Source organism: Ctenocephalides felis, unplaced genomic scaffold (assembly GCF_003426905.1).
Source record: "Ctenocephalides felis isolate EL2017-DRISC unplaced genomic scaffold, ASM342690v1 CF-g0.4_SCAFFOLD_00845, whole genome shotgun sequence".
NCBI lineage: Eukaryota > Metazoa > Arthropoda > Insecta > Siphonaptera > Pulicidae > Ctenocephalides > Ctenocephalides felis.
This window is the reverse complement of record NW_020536999.1, coordinates 40644276-40668808: the sequence shown is the minus strand read 5'-3', so window position 1 is coordinate 40668808 and position 24533 is coordinate 40644276. Positions and strand designations below refer to the sequence as shown.

General features: G+C 26.8%; 3 protein-coding genes across 4 annotated transcripts; all 3 read left to right on the top strand.

The window, feature by feature from the left end:
• Window positions 1–735: 735 nt before the first annotated feature.
• On the top strand, window positions 736–2850 carry LOC113383283. The gene is made up of 7 exons (XM_026621546.1): window positions 736–814; window positions 907–1110; window positions 1634–1734; window positions 1803–1923; window positions 1985–2137; window positions 2481–2602; window positions 2676–2850. Exons 2-7 carry the CDS (start codon window positions 919–921, stop codon window positions 2848–2850), a joined length of 864 nt encoding a protein of 287 aa, XP_026477331.1. The 5' UTR covers window positions 736–814; window positions 907–918.
• Window positions 2851–5516: 2666 nt separating this feature from the next.
• Window positions 5517–14334, top strand: LOC113363605 (27 kDa hemolymph protein-like). The gene is made up of 7 exons (XM_026606098.1): window positions 5517–5624; window positions 9582–9772; window positions 9866–9978; window positions 11381–11544; window positions 13542–13692; window positions 13777–13903; window positions 14022–14334. The coding sequence occupies exons 1-7, from the start codon at window positions 5588–5590 to the stop codon at window positions 14130–14132; spliced, it is 894 nt and encodes a 297-aa protein (XP_026461883.1). The 5' UTR covers window positions 5517–5587; the 3' UTR covers window positions 14133–14334.
• Window positions 14335–15602: 1268 nt separating this feature from the next.
• On the top strand, window positions 15603–21407 carry LOC113363722 (WD repeat-containing protein 89-like). Of its 2 annotated transcripts, none has more exons than XM_026606206.1 (8): window positions 15603–15704; window positions 15908–16055; window positions 16169–16398; window positions 16463–16635; window positions 17404–17679; window positions 20727–20818; window positions 21031–21133; window positions 21205–21407. In XM_026606206.1, exons 1-8 carry the CDS (start codon window positions 15677–15679, stop codon window positions 21337–21339), a joined length of 1185 nt encoding a protein of 394 aa, XP_026461991.1. In that variant the 5' UTR covers window positions 15603–15676; the 3' UTR covers window positions 21340–21407. The 2 variants fall into 2 exon arrangements, with proteins under 2 accessions (XP_026461991.1, XP_026461992.1); XM_026606207.1 differs by having other exon boundaries at window positions 15698–15777.
• The last annotated feature ends 3126 nt before the right edge of the window (window positions 21408–24533 follow it).

Genomic DNA, 24533 nt, shown 5'->3' with positions numbered 1-24533 from the left:
AGACAGGTAAAGACTCAAATACAGACAGGTAAAAAGTAGCCTTCCCATAAAAAGTAAATTTTGCAATAACGTAGCTACTATTTCATAAAATCCATTTGAAATTCAAAATATAACTTTAGACCTGTTTGCCCCTGGCCGTTTCATTTCACCACGCCTATGGGGTAAATAACAGGTAACAAATTTTTGAAGAACAGCAAAAAAACACATTTCTACAATGATGAATTAGCTGCAAATAATTATTATAATATACACATACATACACATACACACACACATATATATATATATATATATATATATATATATATATTTATTCATTTATTTACTTACTTAACACCCTTGCAATATGGAACTTATATCACTTATATTATATTATTATAGATAATATTATAACATAAATATTACATTTATAATATAAACATTAAAATATATTTTAAGTATTTATTGCACTAAAATGCGCTATTTTAATACTTATTATCATTAAAATTTAGTTTTATATGGGCATCCAATATTGAACTTAACATTTCGCAAGTTTAAACTTCACTATCTTCGATTTGAAATCGAAAATTATCGATTGTTGATTATTTTTTAATTATAAATGCATGTTTGTGTTGAAATTGGTACAAAATTCAACAAAACAAGTTTTTATTTTACAAATCAAATCAACCGCCAAAAAGTTGTCTTTCATGCATTTGCTTTCCATCTATTTGAATGTGACATTTGCGTTTCTATGGCGGCAAGTTTATAAGAACACGTTTTGCGTTGAGTTTCAAATTTGTGCTTATTTTTAATATTCTGCATTAATGCTTTAAATGTATGGTTATAAAACTCGTTAATTATGTCTTAGTAGATTAGTATTTAAATACTATTTATGTAAATTCATGTATTAATTTTGATTATTTTCAGAGATCTTAGAAAATGGATTCGAGTGATTGGCAACATGTCATTGTTACTCATATGGTAAACCCTTATGGAATATGGGTTGCTAATTTATCAGAATATAATACTGTAGATTCTACGAACGTATTACTAGATGTTCATTTATTCTTAGAAAAAGAGTATATGGAAAAAAAGAATAGTATTGGTAGTACAAAATATCAAATCGGACAGGTATTACATTACGGATCTGTGTATTTATGAAGTTTATTATCTTTGTAGGTGATGCAAATCATTTTCTTAACTAGCTCAGATAATATTACTTTTGTAGTTTATATAAATACAAAAGTACACTTTTTTTGAAACAATATCATTTCTCCTAAATTTTGACTGCACTTAACTCAGTTTTAATATACTTCTTGTACACTGCTAAATACAAATACAGTAATTAATAATTTCAAACAAAAATGCATAATTCAGCATTACATTTCTTAAATCCAAAAGATATATAAACCACACTTTGCACCATCCTCGTAATTGTGCATTGTTTCCTTGCGTTCCATCATTTAGCAGTACATTTCTCTAATTTGAAAGTTAAATAAACCACATAAACTTATTCACTCTCTTAAAATTATTCAGTCTTTTTTATTGTGCATTTTTTACTTGAGTTACTCATCTTATGATTGTATTTAGTTTACTTCTTCATTAGCTTGATTAATATTATTCTGATCAAGTTTGATATAATTGTTATTTCCAGGTTATTGGTGTTTACTATTCTTCTATGAAAGTATGGGCTCGGGGTATCATAGACGATATGTATGGTGATAATTCGATGCTGATTTGGTTGACTGATTTTGGGTTTGCCTCCACCTAATATTTATTTCCTATACTAATGTACAGTTTATATATATTTGTTTTCTTCCTAGGTACCACTTATATAAAGTTACATTACCTGAATTAGTTATGCCACTCAGTACTGAAGGTTGCAATATAGCACCAATTATGATACATAAATTAGGAGTTTATGGTCTTTTGCCTGCACAGTTTGTAAGGCTTTTATGAGTATTCATTTTATATTCAGTTTTTAAGACAATTTTTATATTACTAGGTACCTGATGTTACATTTTCTTCATATGAAATTAAACCATGCAAATATTGGCTTCCGGGAGCAGTAAAAGTTATCGAAGATCATTTTAAAAAAAGTAATGGTTTGAAGTTCCTTAAAAAATGTGATATAACTCATTCTGATGGTATGATACAGGTAATTTTTATTTGCTTAATTATTCTTTCGTGTTTAATATTAGAATGAAACTAAACATGAATGATCACAATGTTTCTTCTTTAATACTTCCACATTTTAATTTTGCAACTTTCAAATTTTTTCACTCTTTTTCTCAGCTAATTTATGAATAATATTTTTTTTAAGTTATGAATTATTTTACAAAATAATGTTCTATCATTAGCATCATACATATGCAATTAAGTAGACTCAAAAATAATTATTATACAGATTTACTCATTATATTAAGTTTAATAAATATTATATATATATATATATATATATATATATATATATATGTTATGTTTTTATATAATACTTACAGCACTTTGGTAGAATTGTGTTAATTTTGAATGGACAAGACGTAGATATTTGTGAAATTCTTGTTCGACACAAACTAGCAATTTATGATGAAAAGCTTTTCATGGAAGGTCAGTTAATAATGCTGTATATACTTAATAAAAACCTATATAAATAAAAAATTTATTATAGGTTTCACTTCTTTAAAAAATGTTTTAAGAATCGATAGACTTATTCCTCATAATGAAAAACATCTCGATATTGGGAATAGAATGTTGAGGTATGATAATTTACATGAACCTAATCATTTGAATTTTATCATGGATTGGACAAAAAATGCAGCCAAAGCTGCAAAGAAAAATTTGATGGCTCCTGTAGAGGATGTGATCTTGTGAATATATGTAGTGTGGCATATAATGGACTTTTTTACTTAATGAAAAAAAAAGTTTATGCTTAAATACTTGTTATTTAAAATGTTTATTTTCATATGAAGATATTTACGTATAATATCATGTTATCTTTAAATATATTTTGTATAAAATCTTTCAATAAAGAAAATAATTTGAAAGCAACACTTTTAGATTCCAATAAAAATCTTTAATTACAGTATAAAACACGGGCAGAGATAAATAAGCATAAACACAGATTTGTTAGATTCAACTTCATAAATAATATTTCAAATCTATTTGTTCCTAGTTTTTAAACAAATAATAATGGTGATGAAAAAAAATGGTAAAGCTCAAATAAAAAAATAAAACACGAACAAAAATAAACTTACTTAATTATTTATAATTTATTTTATTCTTTGTTTTGAGCAAAATTACTTATATTTTTCATTATGAGAAAATCTCTTTAGAGAATAAGTTAAACCTAAAATAATTCATTTCATTTATGAAGGTTATTGATGTTTTAATTAAATTAAGATCTTAAATCTCTAATTTATTCATTACATTTATTTATTAAGCAAATAATGCCTAGTTGATCAGATATAGTAAACAGTTAAATATCTATTGGCCTAAATCAATGTGATAAATAAATTAACTAATTTAATTATTTCTTTTTATTATTTATAAATATTTCTTCTAATTAATTTAAGGAATTCAATCAATACTTGTAAATAATCAATTGAATATTTGTAATAGCGAGAAACGGAAATTAAAAAGCATATAAAATAATATTTTCGAATATTAACAATTTCCTGTCTTATCTATATGAAGAAATTCGTAACAAAATTAAACATTTGTTTATATTATGGATAATGCACCAAAAACAGCATATTAATTAAAAGAATAGAATCAATGTTTTTTTATTTCGATGTTAATTAAAACGCATTCCCTTCTTAGTTTCGTTAAATGAGAGCTGGTGTGCTAGATTTTATTTTTTATAATCATATGATTTGATTTATAATTAGTGTTATTTCAATGCTAATGCATAATTAAGCTTGTGAGCAATAAGTGTTTCGATTTCATATTTACTTTTGAAACAAATTTTATTTGTACAATTTAATTAGCCGTGATAGACGAGTATACTCATGCGTATAAATGAGTAGCCACTAGCTATTTAAATTGCAACTTTTGATAAAAACAAAACCTATTCCCAAATTTAAAGATGTTCAGTATATCTTATGCCTGCATAATATAGAAAATATAAACATCAGTTTGAGTTGATTTCATGTATCCTGGTTTGCTATGCTTGAAAACTTTATCAGGTCGCATAATAATTTATTTATGGCTATGGTAATGTTTTATAGATGTTAAGCAAAACTAGTGGGCATGGCATCGTGCCTTGAGGCAAATTGCTGAAACTTCTCATACGAAAAATTAATTTTTTTAAAAAAGATTGAATTTTTTTTAAGCTTTGAAAAAATTAGAATTTTGAGAATTTTAAATTTTTAAAAGAAATTGAATTTTTAGGAAAAAAAACTATTGGAAAAAATGTTTTTTTTATTTTAAAATATTTTGGAAAAATTGAACTCTTTCGAAGCAATCGCATTGCTTTAGCTGCATAGATACGAAATATCAAAACGCGTAAGCGCCGCGTCGCCGTCTAATGGACAAAACTATGTTACGGAACTCAAAGAACTGTAAACATAATTGATACACCTTATTGAAATCTTCATTAAGTATCTGATAATTGGATGTGCATAAGTCTAATGATCATTTTTGCCCGCCACACACACACACATATATATGTATATATATATATATATATATATATATATATATATATATATATATAAACCACTTTTTCTAAGGTATGCCAAAATTATTTTCAATGTTTTGCGATTACTACAAAACTCGATTCCAAAGTCTATAATATTTACTATGTCTATGTCTATAAAGTCTATAATTTCTATGTGCGCCGCTCCACTCTACAGCTAGATTTTTTTTTTTGTATCTAGGCTAATTAAACAGAATTTATTTTGATTTTATTTCAACCGTGTTAAGCGTATTAACCGAAGAAGTGAAACCTTTTAATAACATTTTCAATTTTGTAAAATAAATCTATCTGTTTCATCAGATATCTTCAGCTTACTCTGGTTGACGAATATACTCGTCATGACACTACAGTTAGGGGGCGTCCATTAATTACGTGAGGTTTTTAGGGGGAGGAGAGTTTAACAAAAAATCACGTGGGTAGGGAGGGGTGTAGTAAGATATCACGTGTATTTATTATTTAATTTTTTTTTTTGAAAAATTTTAACATTTAAAAAAAAAAATAATTTTTTTTAGTTTTTTCATACAACTAAAAATACACGTGGAGAGGGGGTCAAAAATCCTTAAAAACTCGCTCACGTGATTAATGGACGCGTCCTTACCTGTTTAATTTACTTCAATAAATTTGAGTGTTTCCATCTACTTGTATACTAGCTCTCTAATTAAAAATCGTTTACTTGATAACCGTATAAAATGAATAAATTGCCTGCAATGCCACCGTCATTCGTTGGTCACCTTTAAACTGGGCATCATCGATAAATTATCTCATATGTATCAGTATTAGTTTTAGCGTGGTCTTTAACAATTTGTAAAAAAAAGAATTTGGACATTTTTAAAATATATATTTCGCTAAAAAAAATTTTTTTTTATTTATAGCAGTGTTTAGTGAGTGAGTAATAAACAAAATAAAATTATCATGAAGGCGATATTGGCTAGCGCTTTACTTGTACTAAGTAAGTTATGCATTTAAATTATTTATTATTAATTGAATTGAAAGTCTACTGGAATAATTACACAAGATATACATTTTACGTTTCTGCTCTTGAAATTAAATCAATTAAAAACGATACGTAAAGCTATTTACTGAATCAAATATTAACGATCGAATAAATTTTTGTTTTAATTTTCATATACTGTTTTATTTTGATGTATTTATAACGCATAGATAGAATTTTTGCGTTTTTAATCTGTGTTTAAATATAAATTTATGCAACAACTTTAAATATGAATTGCTAAAATTATTTTCATAATTGATCATACAAAAAGTATGTATGTATTTCCCAAATCTTCTATAAAAACGTTGAGAAAAATGATTTAATTGTTTAGCAACAACTTTGAAATGTAATTAATTCGTATAGAAATTATATCACTTTAATAATAATTATTTATCATTTTCATTAAATTATTGCAAAAAGTGGATTTTAGCATTTGATAAGTAATTTAGATCATGATCGTTGGTTTATAGTGAACTCGCATAATTGTATTATTAACGGTCAATACGTCGAATTGAAAAATAATAAAATAAACAATTATTTATTTTAATGTTTATGTAATGTGTCAACTTTTAGCTAAAATAATACAAAAATAAATACAGTAGCAACAGAGTAATATATTATATATTAAAAATAACGTATACAAATCTAGAGAAAAACTTTAAAATACACACGCAAAAACTTTGCCACAAAATTATGGTACATATTTTATTTTTAAATAAAATCCTTATATGGCATTTTTGTGTGAATCAAATAACTAACAAATTTTTATGACAATGCGACTTTGTATTTTTATTATTTTTATATTTCAAAATTTTTTATCTGGTTTGGTTTACATTATTTTTATTCATTCTAAATATTATGTTGTTGCTACTGAATTTGTTATATTATTTCAAGTGAATGATGACTTATATTGAGTGTTGAGACTATATATATATATATATATATATATATATATATATAAATAAATGTTTATCTTTTTGAAATTTGTTGAAGTAATGATACTAATATTTTACCCGATGGTACCTACTTTGTTTATGCTTATTTAAAAATGCAATTCAAAATCGTTATAAAAAATTACCATAATTTGTATAAAGTTTAAAAAGTCTCAGTATATATTGGATTTCATTACTTTGAAATCTAGCACATATTATCGACCACGCGTAGTATTAAGTACAATAAATTAAACAACTCAATAGATCATCGATAATTTTAAATTACGGTCAAAATAAAATTTTGAACTAATGTATATTACTCAATGTCATTTCGAGATAAGATTATTCACGTGATCACAAAATTAATCGCAAATGCACTTACAGCTGATTATAATAGTACAAAGTTTGGTTTGTAAGCGATCAACACATTCATATTCCGAACGATATGATTCATAGGTTTCGATTAAATCTAGATAATAAAAAATATGCAAGTATTTGCATTAAAAATATTAAAAATTATTAGCATTACTCAGTCAAATCAATGTTCAAAGTCTACCTGGTTAGAATACAAGTTAATCGTTGTTGGTGACTTGTACATTCTACAGTTTGTACTTTTATTATATTTTTTCAATATTACTGATTTATAATATGTAAGCGTTGTTTTTCAAATTTGGATTTTACAATTAGAAAGTTTCTTATCATTAGTACATACCGATATAAAACTTTTTTATTATTTATCAGTGACAATGATCCAAATAGTTTGGTTAACTACGGAATATTTATTCCAAGAGCGTTGAACTTAAAATATTATCAATGGCCTTTGATATTAGACTTTATATCACATTGTTTCAACATATATTTTTCGTTGTTTCTAATAGTAAATATCCTATAGGATATGTAAATTTCAACATACAGCACGTGGATTGATAAAAAAGCAATTGTCTATGACTAAACTAACACACATTGCAAGATTTTAAAAATCTAATTACTAATAAACTTAATTTTGGATAGAATTTGTTAAGAAATCGTTACCTTGCGCTTGTGGTCTTGAAAATAAAATTATAACAATTTCGAAAAGTTTTGATTTTGAATATCCTATTTTTATTTTAGAGATTACTCGCCTCAAAAAAATATTTAGGATAAGTTAAAAAAAATTTATTTTTCTGAAAATTTAATGCAATATATTTTTTTTCAAATTTTCTTATTAAGTTTGTATGTAAAAATCAGAATAATATAAGTATTTTATGAGCTATAGTGAAAACATAATTAAAACACGATTACAAAATTTAAATGGAAAATTATCATGCATATTCAAAACAAATTAACATCATTCCGCATATTGTTCACAAGATTAGACTTAATTTTAATTTTTTACAGGCTATAAAATAGAATACAAGTTTCTAAAACAAAAATTAAAAACTTATATGAATATAGTTGTATTATAATTATAATTATATATACATATATATTTTTTTTTCTGATAGTTTATTGTTAAATAATTTATTTATCATTTAAATGTTATTCTATCTATTATTCTCTTTCTGTACATAATCAAGTGTTTTATTAAAACTCAATATTTGCTTTACAGTTACTCGTATTGTCTGCATAAACTCAATCAAAATTAATAAATTTTGACATCAGTAAATTAAATGTTTCAAATATTGAACATTTTAGTTCGAATACTGAGTATAGAAAAGGTATTTTTTGTTGAAATATTATTTTTAGCCTAGCTCATGATTCTTTTCTAATCAATCAAACATTCCGTAGACAGCAATTTATACAAAGTCAATAAGCGCTAATTTGTTTTTGTTTCATAACTAGAAACTATGTATATCTCGATAGTTTTACATAGTTGTGTAGTTGTTTTATAGATTTGGTCTTTTTATAAACACTTCGAATTCGGGAATTTGTCGTTCAGTACACAATTTTATTTGCATACGTTTTGGTACAAATAAACTTTAAATATCCTGTTCAAATACTAATTACCAAGCAGATAACAAATCGCTTTCATAATCAAAAAAATTAATGTTTACTACTTGTATATAAAATAAGCAAAACAAGGGAAATTACAATCTGAACACTAGGAATTTGTGATATCTTATGTAAACAATTTTCTATTGATTAAAACGGCAATTTCATTGAATGAGTAAATAAAAGAAATATATATAACGCGTTTAATTTAAATATAACATTTTTGCGATAAATAATTATTGAGTAATAAAAGCTTTTTGTAAAAAGTTTTCTTTTTTTATAATTAAAACGGCAATTGCAGTGAATCATTGAATACTAAAAATATTTTAGCAATATATAACGCGTTTATTTTAAATATATCATTTTTGCGATTTATGTATTATTACATGAGTAATACATCCGTTTTATAAAATGTTTACATAATAAGAAATCAGGGGAACCATTTAAATTTTTTTTTGGAGTAGATTAATAGATCAATGAGAAATTTAATCGATTAATGGTTTTTTTTTCATAAAAATTTTAATCGACACTATTATAATATTTGTGTAAAAAAGACACAGAAACAAATTACTTAACACTTAGCAATATCTGATATCTGATTACGTAAGATAATTTTCAATATCTGATATCTTATATTAACGCTTTTTCTTACTATTGAAACGCCGCAGTATCAACGAGTTAATAAACAAAATATTTTCACATTTTACTTATATACCTAATTCAATTTTTTTTATAATAAACAATTAATGAGCAATACGTTTTATAAAATGATTTATGTGAATGAAATCACCGAACAGTCCGGAATGCTCGATAGTCCGGCATTTTGTGGAAAATTTCATTTTTCTCAAAATAATTCATATACATAAATATTTTTGAATTAATTTTTATCACTCACATTTCATATGTGTAGCGTTATTAAATTATATTTATTTTAATTTTATTAAAACATTTTTCCTAAAAAATTATATTCTTATTTTGATTATTTTTTATAATATTAATATAATTTTTATAGGTTTAGTGCTAAATGTTTCTGGAAAGGATAACTTGCCAAATTCTTTGGACGAATTAAGCAAATCGTTACCATCAGATGTGGCAAATCAGATAAACACGGCTGATTTGCCAAAACAAGAGGAAGCTAAAAAGCTTTTCAAAGAAAAATGTCGCAAGAATAGCGGGGGTGACGAAGCTTTTGAAAAAGCATCGGTAACTATTTGAAAACCAATTTACAATTTACTTATTTTTGATTATGTATTATAACATGTATATTTTTAATTAAATGTCAATGTATTTTTACAGACTGCCACTGAAGATTTGAAGGCATGCATTCTTAGTCAAATTAATGTTGAAATTTTTAAAAAAGAAGTCGAAGATGCTAAACCTACCGGTGACCTTGACCTGGTTTTCAAAAAGTACGATGTATAGAATATGTTTTCTTTTGTGGAACCAAATATGTCATAAACAGCAAGGAACAAATTAATGAATGATTTTAACTGATAAATCATAGAAATAATATGCAGGATTTTTGAAAACTAAAATATCAATGTAATGATAAGTAAATTTTAAATGATTTTAGCTCAAACGAAATCAAATGCAATCGCTTTGCGCAAAATAATACACAAATTAAATGAACGATATAGGAATTTAGGAATAATTTATGATTTTAGTGGAAGTATACTTGTATATTATTTAATTAAGGTCGATATTATTAACCCTCCATCGGTCTGATATTTTTTCACCTTCGAACGGTCGGAAAGGTCTGGCTGGATCACCATTCATTATACATGCATTTATATAAGAAAATAAGTTTTTGATGTCTTATATATTAACGATTATTAGTAGTAAATATTTATAGTTTTGATTTTTTCTTTTTCTTACCGTCTTTTGCATGTGTTGAGCTTGCTTACAATAAAAATATTACATTTTATATTATATAAAGAAAATCAAGAAATATAAAAAAATGTTGCTTTTTTTTGTTAATTTTTCTGTTTTATATCAATGAAAAACAATATTTATTCTTTTTCGGCGCCTTTGAAATGAATGTGAAATTCAAATGAAAACGAAATGAGGTGCGTCGCCTTTGAAATGAGCTGTAAAACTCAAAGTGAAAATATAATATAATAAATATAATTAAAGTTACAACACATAGCAAAGAATATATACAACGCAGTTTGAATAGAAAATACCATGAAAAAAGTCAAAATACTGGTATATCAAAAATCGTATATAATGGTCAAAATACTGGTATATCAAAAATCGTATATTTCATACAAAATGTATGGCTGGTCTAGACAGTCCTTTCCGACCGTTCGAAGTATAAAAAAGTTAATATCCTTATAATTATCCTTCTGTACATTTTTTCGTCCTGATTTTTTCATTGATCGACAGCTAATGAAATTTTAGGAAAAGTGAAGAAATTTTAAGTCGATAGGATTACTAGAAGTATTTTTTTTTAATTGAAGTCGAAAAAAGTCTGGCCAAACCACGCGGACCGACGGAGGGTTAAACAAGACAAATATTTTTAATCGCGTCTTCAGTATCAACCCGCTACCTTATATGAGAAATAAAATTCTGTATTCGTGGAACTTTATTCACAATAGTAATTCATATATCAAAGTATTAATCATATTATAAATATCTTATATCTAAAACTTTAATTTTAATTGCATGGCTCAAGTTGAATGAAAATTTAAATAAACGACGCATATCAAATGCAATCGCTGTGCGCAAATTAATTCAAGCATTGAATAAATCATTTTTAATAAAATTTATTCGTATATTATTTAATTAAGATTAATATTTTTTTTTCATTAGATACTGCAGAAAATCTCCAGACATAAAGCAATGCGTGTTTAACTTCACAGCTACATTAGAACCTTGTTTGGAACCTAAAGAACGTGAAAATAAAAGGGTACTCGAAACAGTAGCTAGCAGTTTAGCTGATTTTATATGCTTTAAAGAGGGTGACAGGATTGCACGTAAGTGAAAATTATTGCTATATTTTTATATACTAGTGGTGCATGGCATCGTGCCTTAATAACTTAATAAAAACGTTCCTTACCGAAAACTTAATTTTAAAAAAATATTTTGAATTTTTTTCAAAACTTTGAGAAATTAGATTTATAAGATACTTTGAAATTCTTGAAAAAAATGACTTATTTGAATAATCAGTTTTTTTTATTTTGAATTTTTTTTAAATATTGAACATTTTTTTAAAGCATAGCTGATTTAGAAGCGAATATCAAAGCGCGTGAGCACCGCGTAGTCGTCTAACGTGTAAACATTGGTACCAAACCAATATAAATGTACACAAAATTTGTACTTATTATTATAATCTTTATAAAATATCAGATAATATGATGTACATATATCTAATGTTCAGTTTTGACTTCCAAATGTATTATTATTTACTTCTCAAAAAATTATACTAATTGTTCATTTCGTCAATACAAGTAAAATATTTTTGTAATTATTTAAATCGCACGCTCCAGTTATCTCAAAAACTGAAATATCACTTTTGGCAATTTTGCCCCGTATCTTAAAAACGGCTGGACCTGCTTTTGCCAAAAACTAATCAGCACGTCTCCTTATCAATCGGTATCGAAATATTTTTTTGAATCGTTGAAATCGGTTAGATCCGAAATCTTCGACAAAAATTTGAAACCGCACATACATACACACTCATATACATCATTTTTTTTATACCAAATGTTCAGAAACAAAAAGATAAACTAGCTGTAAGTGGAATTCTGTCTTAAGGCAATTAAGGCATCGTGCCTTGAGGCAAATTGCTGGAACTTCCCGTAACGTAACGAGATGATCGAGGAATATTAAATGTTTCAAAATAGATTATTATAAATATTGTAACATTGTCTAATATTTATAAGAAGTATATAAACTGAATTGCAAAGTTAAAATCACTTGTTTAAAGTATATTAGAACTTTAGTCAGAATTAAAAATAAAATCTGAATTATTTTCGATATACAAAAAAATTAAAAAAAAATGAAACAGAAATTTGTTTTCCAAAATCAATTATTTTTTAAGACGAGCAGAAAGTTCTTTGAATCATTCAAATCGGACGCTTAGTTCTCTCAAAAACTGCTATTTTTTAACATTAGCTCCGTATTTTGAAATGGCTGGGCCTCTCTTTGCCAAAAACTAATTAACGCTTCTCCCAATCATTACTAATTGAATGTTTTTTAGATTATTCAAATCGGCTACTTCGTTCTCTTAAAAAGTCAATTTCTATTTTCTGCACTCTTTGCTCAGTATTTCCGAAATGGCTGGACCTGCCTTTGCCAAAAACTAATCAGCTCTTTTCCCTATCGATAGGAATCGAATGTTTTTTGAACCATTCAAATCGGTTGATTCCTGCGCCCGAAAACGTGACTGGAAATTTGTATCCATACATACATACACACACACACATCCATTTTTTCTGAGGTATGCCAAAATGTTCAGGAACCTTCAAAACGTCGAGAAATGTAAAAATTTTCAATTCCGATTTTCGGCCCATTACAATAACTTTCCCTACGGGAAGTTAATAAAAAATTTCATATCACTATAACTTACCCTACGGAAAGTTAATGAATAAACTGTATAATTATATTAATAATTGTTTATAATGCTGGAATATTTGATTTACAATCGATATTGTTGCTTATGTTGAGAAACCTCTTAATTTATTGGCAGCGACATCCGTTGTGTCGACTTCTAACTCAATATTTATCTCTGTATAGTTAAATTATTGAAAATTCTAATACGTTATTAGTTTTTAGTTTCTTAGAAATATAGTTTTTTATTTTTGAGTACAAATTTATTGATAACGATGCTATTCCGTACACCAGTGTCAATCCTTCAAAAAACACTACAGTAGCGGAAGGATTAAAATAATTTTTTTCAACATTTTATTTCCAAATATAGCCCTCTTCAAAAATTAGTATCAATGGTGATAAAAAATATTTTTCTTTTAAGTTTTTATTGCTGAGGGAGGTCCAGAATGTCTTCAATCTAAACAAGAAATGATCAAGAGCTGTTTCAATTCAACAATGGGAAAATATGCCCCAACCGAGACACCAACAATAGAAAATTTACCTAAATTGTTATTAGATGCCGAACAATGCCAGTAAGCAAATATAAATAAAATAAGTGAATACATACTCAATCATATGTTTATTGTAGTACAATGAACTTATTATGCTGATTTCAGAGATATCCAAAATTTACAACAATGTATTGTGACTGAGCTTGAAAAGTGCGAAGAACCTACTCCTGCAAATATAGTAGATTCTCTGTTCAGATTTGTCCGTAAACAAACGCCTTGCGCTTCAAAACCTGTAAGTTATAAAACAAAAAAAAATTCATCACGTGTAATAATAAAACTTATGATTTATAATGATAACACTAATTTTCTAATTGATAATTTAGCAATTTATAAATAATCCTGTGTTTCAGTTGACTGCGCGTTCGGTGGACGATAGAATTGAAGACAGTCATAATGATGCTAGAAAAACTGTTGTACACAGTTTGGTCATGATCATAGGTTTATTCTTAATTTTACAGTAGACCGATTCATAGCTTAATATTTAAATTAATTTCATAAGTTCTGTTGTACATAAATATACTATAGACCTGTATTTTTTGCATACTCTTTAAAGTTATTATTTATATGGTTTAAACAGAAAATAGCTCACTTGGTTAATAATTAGTTCTATATTTTATATCTTTATAAATGGACATTATGTATTTTGTTATTTGATGTAAATAAACGCACAGTAATACTTTCTGCATTTACTTTCAATATATGTTTTTAATTTAAAATTAAAATAGTCTTTTTGGGCATTGCTGCATCTAGTTAAAATATAAAATCAGTATTAAATCTAATAATAAATATCTAAATCTATCAATTAATTAACATAAAACATAGAGGTTGTTTACTATTCATTTCTTTTATCTATTTTTACCAAATTGAATTTATTTTAAGGGAATGAAGAATACATATACAGTGTTATATTTAAAAAAAAAAAACGAATACGACTAATTGAGTATACAAGCTGCCATGTCCACTTACTGTCAGAGGACATGAAACAAATAATCCAGAACTGCAGTATAATAACTAGCTGTAAGTGGAATTCTGTCTTAAGGCAATTAGGGCATCGTGCCTTAAGGCAAATTGCTGGAACTTCCCGTACCGCAATTCAAAATTCGAGTAATTAAAAATAGTCACTAATAATAATCATTAAAAGTTGATCAATGATTTGAAACTTTTAATAGCATTTCGAACCATATTAAATCTTAGATTAAGATAGAATCTTAAATCATTTATTTTGAAATATTTTGGAAATTCTGAACTTTTTTTCAAAGCAATCGTAGTGCTTTAACAGCATAAGTCAAAAAAACGCCATTTGGCGGTCAAAAATGATCATTAGACATATGCACATCGAATAATCAGATATTTTATGGAGATTTTGACAATAAGTATAACATTTTTTATTTTCTATGGGTTCCGCACCAATGCTGCTATTCCGTTAGACGGCGGCGCGGCACTTACGCGCTTTGACATTTCGTCTCTATGCAGTTCAAGGAGTACGATTGCTTTGAAAAAAAGTTCAAAATTTCCAAAATATGCCAAAATAAAGAAAACGTTTTTTTCTCAAAAAAATTTTTTGATTTCAAAAAAAAATTTATTTTCGAAAAAAAGTAATTTTTCTTAAATTTTTTCGAAGTAAAATTTTTTCAAAAATGTAAAATAATAATTTTTGGTACGTGAAGTTCCAGCAATTTGCCTTAAGGCACGATGCCATGCGCCCCACTAGTTTTTATAAGAGCTTGGGGCGCGGTGCGAAAATGTTTGGAAACCACTGACTTAACAATAAATTGAACTTCATGTAAATTTACTGTGGTTGGTATCTTCGCTGTCAATTCGACAGCACGTTTTCTTCATAACCCCAAAATTTTCGTATATACGGTCAAACTTACCATAACACATCAAAATTATTTTATACTTTTAATATTGTTGAAGCTAATATAAATATAAATAAATAATAATTAATTGTACTATTATTTAGCAGAATTTAGACGATTGCCATAATTGGGAAGATAATGCAATAATGGTGAACGATTGTCTTGAACCCTTCGGTAACAATATTTAAAAGCAGATAATTATTTTAGATATTGATTATACTTGCTGTTAAGTAATGTTTTTGATTTGGTAAATTATAATATATATATTATTACTTATTACTTATATTTGCATTATTTTATTTATAGTTTCTTACAATTACTCAGATATTTTTACCACTCATTATAGACAATTTTTATCTTTTATTTAAAACATGTAGATTGCCAACATAAACTTTTTCAAAACTTGAATCTAAATTCGACCCATGAAATGGAGGATTTAAATGACTCTAAACTTGCCTACGTGGTGGCTACAGAATGTGCAGTATCTTTGTCAAAGAACTATATTTTACATTTAGCAGTAAAAAGGTTTGTGAATTTTTTATTAGAATTTTAATCAGAATTAGAAATATTTGAAATTGATGCTTTATGATATGCAATGGATAATGTGGATTATCGTAATGTGAGTATTTATTACATAGAGATGGTGATCTAACTATAGCAGCGGGTCTTTCAAATGCTTCTTGTCTTATATATAAATTAAATGATAATGGACTGATACAGTTAACATCAATAAAAGGACATGAGGAAGGGATTACAGAATTAAAATTCGACAAAAATGATCAAAATTTATTGTATACCTCATCATTGGATGGCACAGTTAAACAATGGGATTTGCGAAATACAGCACAATCATGCTACACCTTAAAAGGTTAATATCATTATAATATAACTATATATTAGGTATTTAATTAGCATAATACTTCTATTTTAAGGACAAGATTCGACAAAAACACCTTTGTTATCATTTGATGAAGATATATCTGGTCGTTTGTTGTGTGCTGGCACTGAGCATACTGATGGCGACGCTTTTCTTCTATTTTGGGATTCAAGAAGTACAAAGTTACTTGGTGGCTATTGGGAATCACATGATGATGATATAACACAAGTATGTTTGTGGTTTTGTATTTGTTTCTGATTAATTTTCATAATGATTAATTATTATTGCCATTTATATATTTGTTTATTTGAAATATCATAATTTAAATTAAACTTTAAAAATGAGATGTAAGGTTTAAGTATGGGCACATAATTAATTACAGGTGACGGTAGTTACATTAAAAAAAAAACTAGTTTGTTATGTGAATCCGTGTTATAAGGTACAAAGAACTAGTACGAAAAGAGGGGTTACTTTTCAAGAATTCAAGGAAACAAGGAAATATTGTAACATTTATTAACTTTTTAAGAAGTTAAACACCACAATACATGAATTATATAATTTTTTTTTGACATAACTAACAAGTAAGCTATTCGATGCAATCCTTATTTTTTTGCAAGATGTCTTCATCCTTTGAGCAGTTTTTTGTTCAATTTTCTATTACTTGCTTTTAGCAAAATGTATATATTTAACACATGCAAAGTTATCTTCATTAAATTTTTATGCTCATTTTCTCAATTTTAAACTCAGTTAGATAGAACATACGAGCTCGAATAATAAATAGCAAACCTGCCTTAATATTACCATGTTGTGAGGGGGATGGTCTCAATTCTTAAACCATGTTATAGAAGTACTGTGTTATGTGGGTATTACCTGTAACTTGTTCATGTAGCTGTAATAAATTTGTTTGATTTACAAAGTTTTTTTTTGTGAATTCTTCAAAACAATTCTATTATTATGAAATGTATTTGTATATAATTAATATATATTTTATTTTAGGTTCAATTTCATTTATACAAGCGCAACTTGATGATGAGTGGTTCAACGGATGGTTTAATAAATGTTTTTGACATAAGTCAGTCAAATGAAGATGATTCATTACAATATACATATAATACAATGAGCTCAGTACAGAAATTGAACTGGTTTAAAGGAAAAAATAATTCTGAAAATATATCATGCATTACTCATACCAATGATTTACAAATATGGGATATGGAAAATTGCTCAAGGATTGCAAATTTCAGGAGATCGAGTGTTACTAATTTTACCAAAGTGAATATGCTATTGTTCTATCAAATATATATATATGATTTAGTAGTTATTTTTGATGTTGAGATATATGAGTAAGCTCTTATAGGGCAATACATCAATGTATCACATACAAATCATTGCAGAAATAACTTAACTTTTCACATTTTTGTCAAATAAATTTATCATTACATTTTACATAAAAAAAGGATGAAAATTCATTGTGTTAAGTTAGTTGTATAAATGTTAGCGCTAATTTTTTGTGCTGTGTACACACATCTTTAGATGTAAGCTACCAAAGTTAATATCCACTGATGATGGCATTAAATTGAATATCGAAACGTTTGGAATTAAAGATTAATTTATAAATTTTGTTTTTTTCTTTGATGTATCGCCTTATAAGAACTTACTCATATATATATATATATATATATATATATATATATATATATATATATATATATCTCGAAAACGGCAAAACCGATTTGGCCAGTCTCAGTCTTGAAAAATTTGTGCTAATCAGTAGGTTGCCGGAAAGATGAGAAATTATTTCAAAATCGCGTAAAAACTTTACATTTATAATTTGAAAATTTTTGTGGGAGCATAATTTAAATAAAACAATGGACGGTGGCTAATACAACATTTTGACATATGATGTTCAATTACGTTTAATAGGATGCTTTACATGAATATTATTTAATTATGATTAAATTGTTGTAAGTACTTTTGTTTGTAGTTATATTTATACACAAAAACGTTAATAAACGGATCGCAAGTGTTACTAGAAACTCAAAATATCAACTTTTTTGAAATGTTAATATGAAAATGCACTTTTTGGCGCTGTAGCACTTTTTTTTGCAAATCATATTTTTCTCAAACACTGTGCTCTGAAAGATCTCATTTGTATAATTATATACTCATTGGTATTTATAAAACATTTTCTAGGTTATATTATTTTTTATTTATGTTATTTAAATTCAGAACTTAAATTTGGTATCGATAAAAGGGACATTTTGTCGAATAACATTTTCCCAGTTATAATTTCCCAGAATTTATCGAAGAATAGATAGTAATATATGAAGGTCCGGAGTTAAAAAAGTCCACCACCAATGTGTCAAAAACCAGTAAAGTTAAGCATTGTTTAACAACAATATTTGAAAAGTAGAGGGAAAAAGATGTATAACCAGCTATAACCTTGATTCTCATGACTTTGCTATCGGGAGATAAACGGTAATCTTTGACAATCCATAATATAAGTATTTTTTTCCGTTGGTAGTTTTTTAGCATTAGTTAGTTAAAAATGTAATTATTTTGTAAAATACCTTTAAAATTAAAATAAGACATTAAACCTTTTTACCACCTGGCCGTTCCAAGTTATCTCGCGTATAGAGTGAAAAGGTCTAGATAACAAATTTTTGAAAAACAGCAAAAAAGCACATTTCTACAATGATGAAGTAGCTGACAGTTTTACTGAACGTAGTCAGATAATTTTTTGTTTGAAATGTGTTATTTGTTGTGATGTAATTGGTTTGATTTTTATAATATAAATTAATATTTGCTCAAAGTCAAAATGGACCTTTGTGCCTCGCCCTACTCCACATATATACTTTTTATTAAATTTACTTTGATTTATTGAATGTTTCTTGAAACTTTTCAAAAAGCAGGTCAAAGAAGAAATACTTAATTTATTTTCTATCTCTCCTCACAGAAATTTGAAAATTTTGTTTAAGCTCAGTAATATTATTCACAATTATACAAAAAATCCAGAATCCAAAAAGAATCTGAAAAACTTGAAACGTAATCAATAAGTCAATAAGAATTGGATTATACCATGTTTTCTATAAGAAAGTGTATACGACTTCTAGTTTGATTGTATTGACAAAATATAGACAAACTAATGCGGTTTATAATACCTCATTATATATAGCATTCATTGTAGCATTGTATATTAACATTTTCGATTCTCTAGAAATTGTTTAGACTTACTTCAAAACAAAGTTTGCCCAGTCAGCTAGTATATATATATATATATATATATATATATATATATATATATATAAATATATATTTGTGTTAGGGTGGTCCTTAATATGGACATTTTTGAATTTCTTTGCTCCCAAGGTTTCAAACACTTCCAAATTAATAAAAATAAATCCTCTAAAAATTTCAGCTCTTACTTAGCATTTGAATAGTCCGCAATTCTATTGAAAGTGCACTGTACGGATTTACACCCTCCGTGCGTTACGGCCGAGTTGAGTGATTGTGAATGATTCGTCATTCGCTCTCGATGAAATCATTTTTATACGGGCCGATTGTGATTAGACGTCGTGTATGTGAATAGACATCTGTCGTTGTATGCGTACTGGCATCAACATTGTATGCGTACCGATATCAACAAGAAAATCGGTATAGATAAATAAACATTTTAAATGTACATCGTAGTACAAATCTTGATTTAATTAAAAATGCTTGAATTAGAAGAATATTTTAGCCTGTTCCTTGAAAATTATAAAACAAATTAAGCATTCGTGCAAATAACAAAAAGTCAACTAATGTAATTAAGGATTTTGTCAAGTATTAATTTAGTAGTAGTAAAACAAGTATTCTATCTCATTTAAGCCAACGAGATCTCGATCACGATTTTGATCGATCCACATCTTTTGTCTTCAAGAAATAATCTTTCATTAATTTGGTGCTATTGTTCTTTTAGAATAGCCTATACACATATATATATATATATATATATATATATATATATATATATATAAATGATAATTTTTACAAACGTTTCGAGACTAGGTTTGTTTCATCATCTGTGTGTTATAATTTAAAATTTAAAATAACCTAAATTAGCATTATGTGTTATCCGTATTAAGTTGTTCGATATACTCGGTTATAGTCGGATCTAATGCTGGAAATTGGTGAAGCATACCTTATCCACTCAGAATACATTTGTTATATATATATATATATATATATATATATATATATAACATACTATTACTAAATGAGAAATATCCTATAAATCATTTCTTATTTTTACATTACTTATTTTTACATCATTTTTTTAGAGAATCAGATGTGATGACTGCTATCTAATAAACACTCATAAAACAAAAGATTCTGATGTGATGGTTATAGTCGGATCTAATGCTGGAAATGGGTGAGGCATACCTTATAGAAAAACAATTTTTGTCTAAATATGTATTTCATAGAAATTAATCTTTTTTAAAATGTTGTAAATATGTATAAACAAGAAGGTGTGAATCATGTTTGTTTTTTGATAAAATATTCAAATTTCATATTTATTAATTTGATAATGTTATTAAGCATTATTAAATTTTCTATTGTAACTATGCTTTTTAATTACTTTAGAGAATGTTTAGAAGGTTTGTTATTGGGGAAGGAAAATCTTCAACATGCAATATCATTTCCTGATAACAAGCAAATTATTTGCAGTTCATTCTTTGATGAAAAGGTATTTTTCATTTATTGTGATGTAACTAGAATTTTTATGAATATCAAGATTATTTTCTTCATTATTTCTAGAATGAATTATTCATTATGGGTGGCGAAACAGGAATACTTTCAGTGTTCAAACCTGAAAATTCTGTGAACTTGAATGAAAAAAAGAATACAAATAAAGTTTCGAATAAAAAGATAAATAAGTTAAAACCTTACTGATAATTATGCTTCTGTTTATATAAAATCAATATAGGATAAATAGATGATATTATCAGAGATGAAGCAAAAGAACCATTATAAATGAAGTCAAAATGCAAGTTCAAGTGCAAATTTTGACTAGTATTTGCAGCAATAATACATCATTGTAAAATGCTCAGTAAAAATATTTGTGGTAATTTATACTACTAAATTAAAAAATATTTAATTTAATTAGAAATAATAGTGGATACTATATTGTGTCAGTAGTAACATTTCAATTCATTAAAGTATCAGTAAATTTTACTGTACCTATTAAAAAAATTTAGCTGATGGATTTTGTTTAAAAAAAAACTATTTCTTTTTGAAGTTTTTTTTTCTTTTTAACTAATTTTTAGCTTTTTATAGGGGTTTAGGCTAACCGTCCATCATTGTTTTCGTGTATTAGAACTTCAGTATTGCTTCATGAAGATTGTAACGAAACTTTTGAACGCTTTTGAAATGAGTGAAACATGTAGAGTTTTGACATGTTATGAATTGAGCGAAAAACTTTTATTCCAAAACAATTTTTTGGAAAAGTGGAAAAGTGGTAAACCATGGTGGGTTACAGGGGAAAAATTTTTGTTCATATTAAATTTAATTGAATTAATAAATATATTTACTTGTTTGAACTGCACCTTATTTTCGAAAGTTTACCAAACATGCGACCGATGTCGCATTCCTAATTCGTATGCATATTTCAATAGCACTTCCTCTAAAACAAGGATGAGCAACCCGCGGCCCGCCGGATGTTTTTCTGCGGGCCGCAGAAAGTATTTCTCAACTACAGATTACTTTTCTAGACATTTTATCAAATACGGCTGTAAAGGCTAATTTTGTTGTCAGTCAAATACTGGTAAAAACAGCTGTTCGCAGAAATAGCATTTCCTGATAAAAGGAATATTAATTTAAATATTAGTTTAACAATATTGTAAGAAAAATTAAAAAAATCGTGAATTTAAAGACTTCCTGACAAATTAGAGCGTGAAAATGGCGATGTGCTTTTCAATACCAAAGTAAGTTAGCTCAATAGTGATGCAATGCTTAAAGGAGTATATGATCCAAATGGCGAACTATACAATTGTTTTTGGATATGAAAGAATAATTGTAGTACTTTCGTCATTTTGGTAATAAAGAATAATATCTTTTGCAGTATCTTGTGTTTTATATTCCATTTTCAGAAAAAGAAAATGTGAACAAATTTTAATTGTGATTCCAAATGTTTAAAGCTAATAAAACAGCTGTTTTCATGTAAATGTTTTCTTTGCCATTTACCATGCAAAATTATACAGATTTAGAAAATGTATTTTTTCAGTAAAAATCGCATTTTTTTATAAATCTCATGTCAGCACAGGGACATTTTCGCTATTGAAAAAAACCCAAATAAAATTATGATAAATTATTTTTTTGGAAGTACGTATGTGTGCGAAAAATTTCACAGCCCCTCAAACAAAAGTCGCTGGATAATAATTCATTAATTCAGAAAAAATGCTGGATTGAAGATTGTGCCAGATTTTAAATGTTTTTCACATTTTGCTTCCCAATTTTGACTATAGATTTATCTTCAGCGGTAAAAGTCATTGGAAATACATCGGAAAACATATGTCACATACCCAATCTAGACAACTTTTTTTGTGGACCCGTGTTAATTTCAACCATGCAAATTCATAAAAAAGTGCCACCTATCAAAACTGAGTAAAACATATCAAAGCTGCATACTAGTTGCTACTTTCCGCATTAAAAAAATAAAATAAAGAACAAAATTTTAAAAAAAAACGGCTGATATTGATCAGCTAATATAAAAAAGCAGTGCCAAATTTCTTATTAAAGTTTTTAAGTAAATTAGTTTTTCCGTTTAGCTATTATTTGTTTCATTTTGTATTAATATTTATAAACATTTAATATACACTCGTAAATATATAAAATATATACTTTTTTCATTTTATATTTTGTTCTTTTTGTGGCAAGTTTGTAATTTTTTTGCAATTACAATATTTCCGCGCTCAGACAACAAATCTTTTGACTTAATTTTAGTTCAGACTTTTGAGTTTATGAAAAAGCTTCAGTATTAATTAAAAAGAAAAAGCAATTTATTTTTATCATGGGTTGTACAAATGTAACATTTTTTTTAAATTTTGTTCTTTATTTTAATTTTTTTAATGCGAAATGCAAAACTACATACAAATTTGGGGAAATTTTTTTGGGGATATTTTTTGGGGATATTTTTTGGGGATATTTTTTGGGAAATATCCCCGAAAAATATCCCCAAAAAATATCCCCAAAAAATTCCCCAAAAAATATCCCCAAAAATATCCCCAAAAAAATTTCCCCAAAAATATCCCTGAAAAATATCCCCGAAAAATATCCCCAAAAAATATCCCCAAAAAATATCCCCAAAAAATATCCCCGAAAAATATCCCCAAAAAATATCCCCGAAAAATATCCCCAAAAAATATCCCCAAAAAATATCCCCGAAAAATTTCCCCAAAAAATATCCCGAAAAATTTCCCCAAAAATTTCCCCGAAAAATATCCCCAAAATATCCCCCAAAAAATTTCCCCAAAAATATCCCCCAAAAAATATCCCCGAAAAATATCCCCAAAAATATCCCCAAAAAATTTCCCCAAAAAATATCCCCAAAAAATATCCCCTATTTTTTGGGGATATTTTCTGGGGATATTTTTGGGGAAATATTTTCGGGGATATTTTTTGGGGATATTTTTCGGGGAAATTTTTGGGGATATTTTTTGGGGATATTTTTTGGGGATATTTTTCGGGGATATTTTTCGGGGATATTTTTTGGGATATTTTTCGGGGATATTTTTCGGGGATATTTTTTTGGGGAAATTTTTTGGGGATATTTTTCGGGGATATTTTCCCAAAAAATATCCCCAAAAAATATCCCCAAAAAATATCCACGAAAAATATCCCCAAAAAATATCCTCGAAAAATATCCCCAAAAAATATCCACAAAAAATATCAAATTTGGGGGAATTTTTTTGGGGAATTTTTTGGGGATATTTTTCGGGGATATTTTTTGGGGATATTTTTTGGGGAAATTTTTTCGGGGATATTTTTTGGGGATATTTTTCGGGGAAATTTTTGGGGAAATTTTTCGGGGATATTTTTTGGGGAAATTTTTCGGGGATATTTTTCGGGGATATTTTTCGGATATTTTT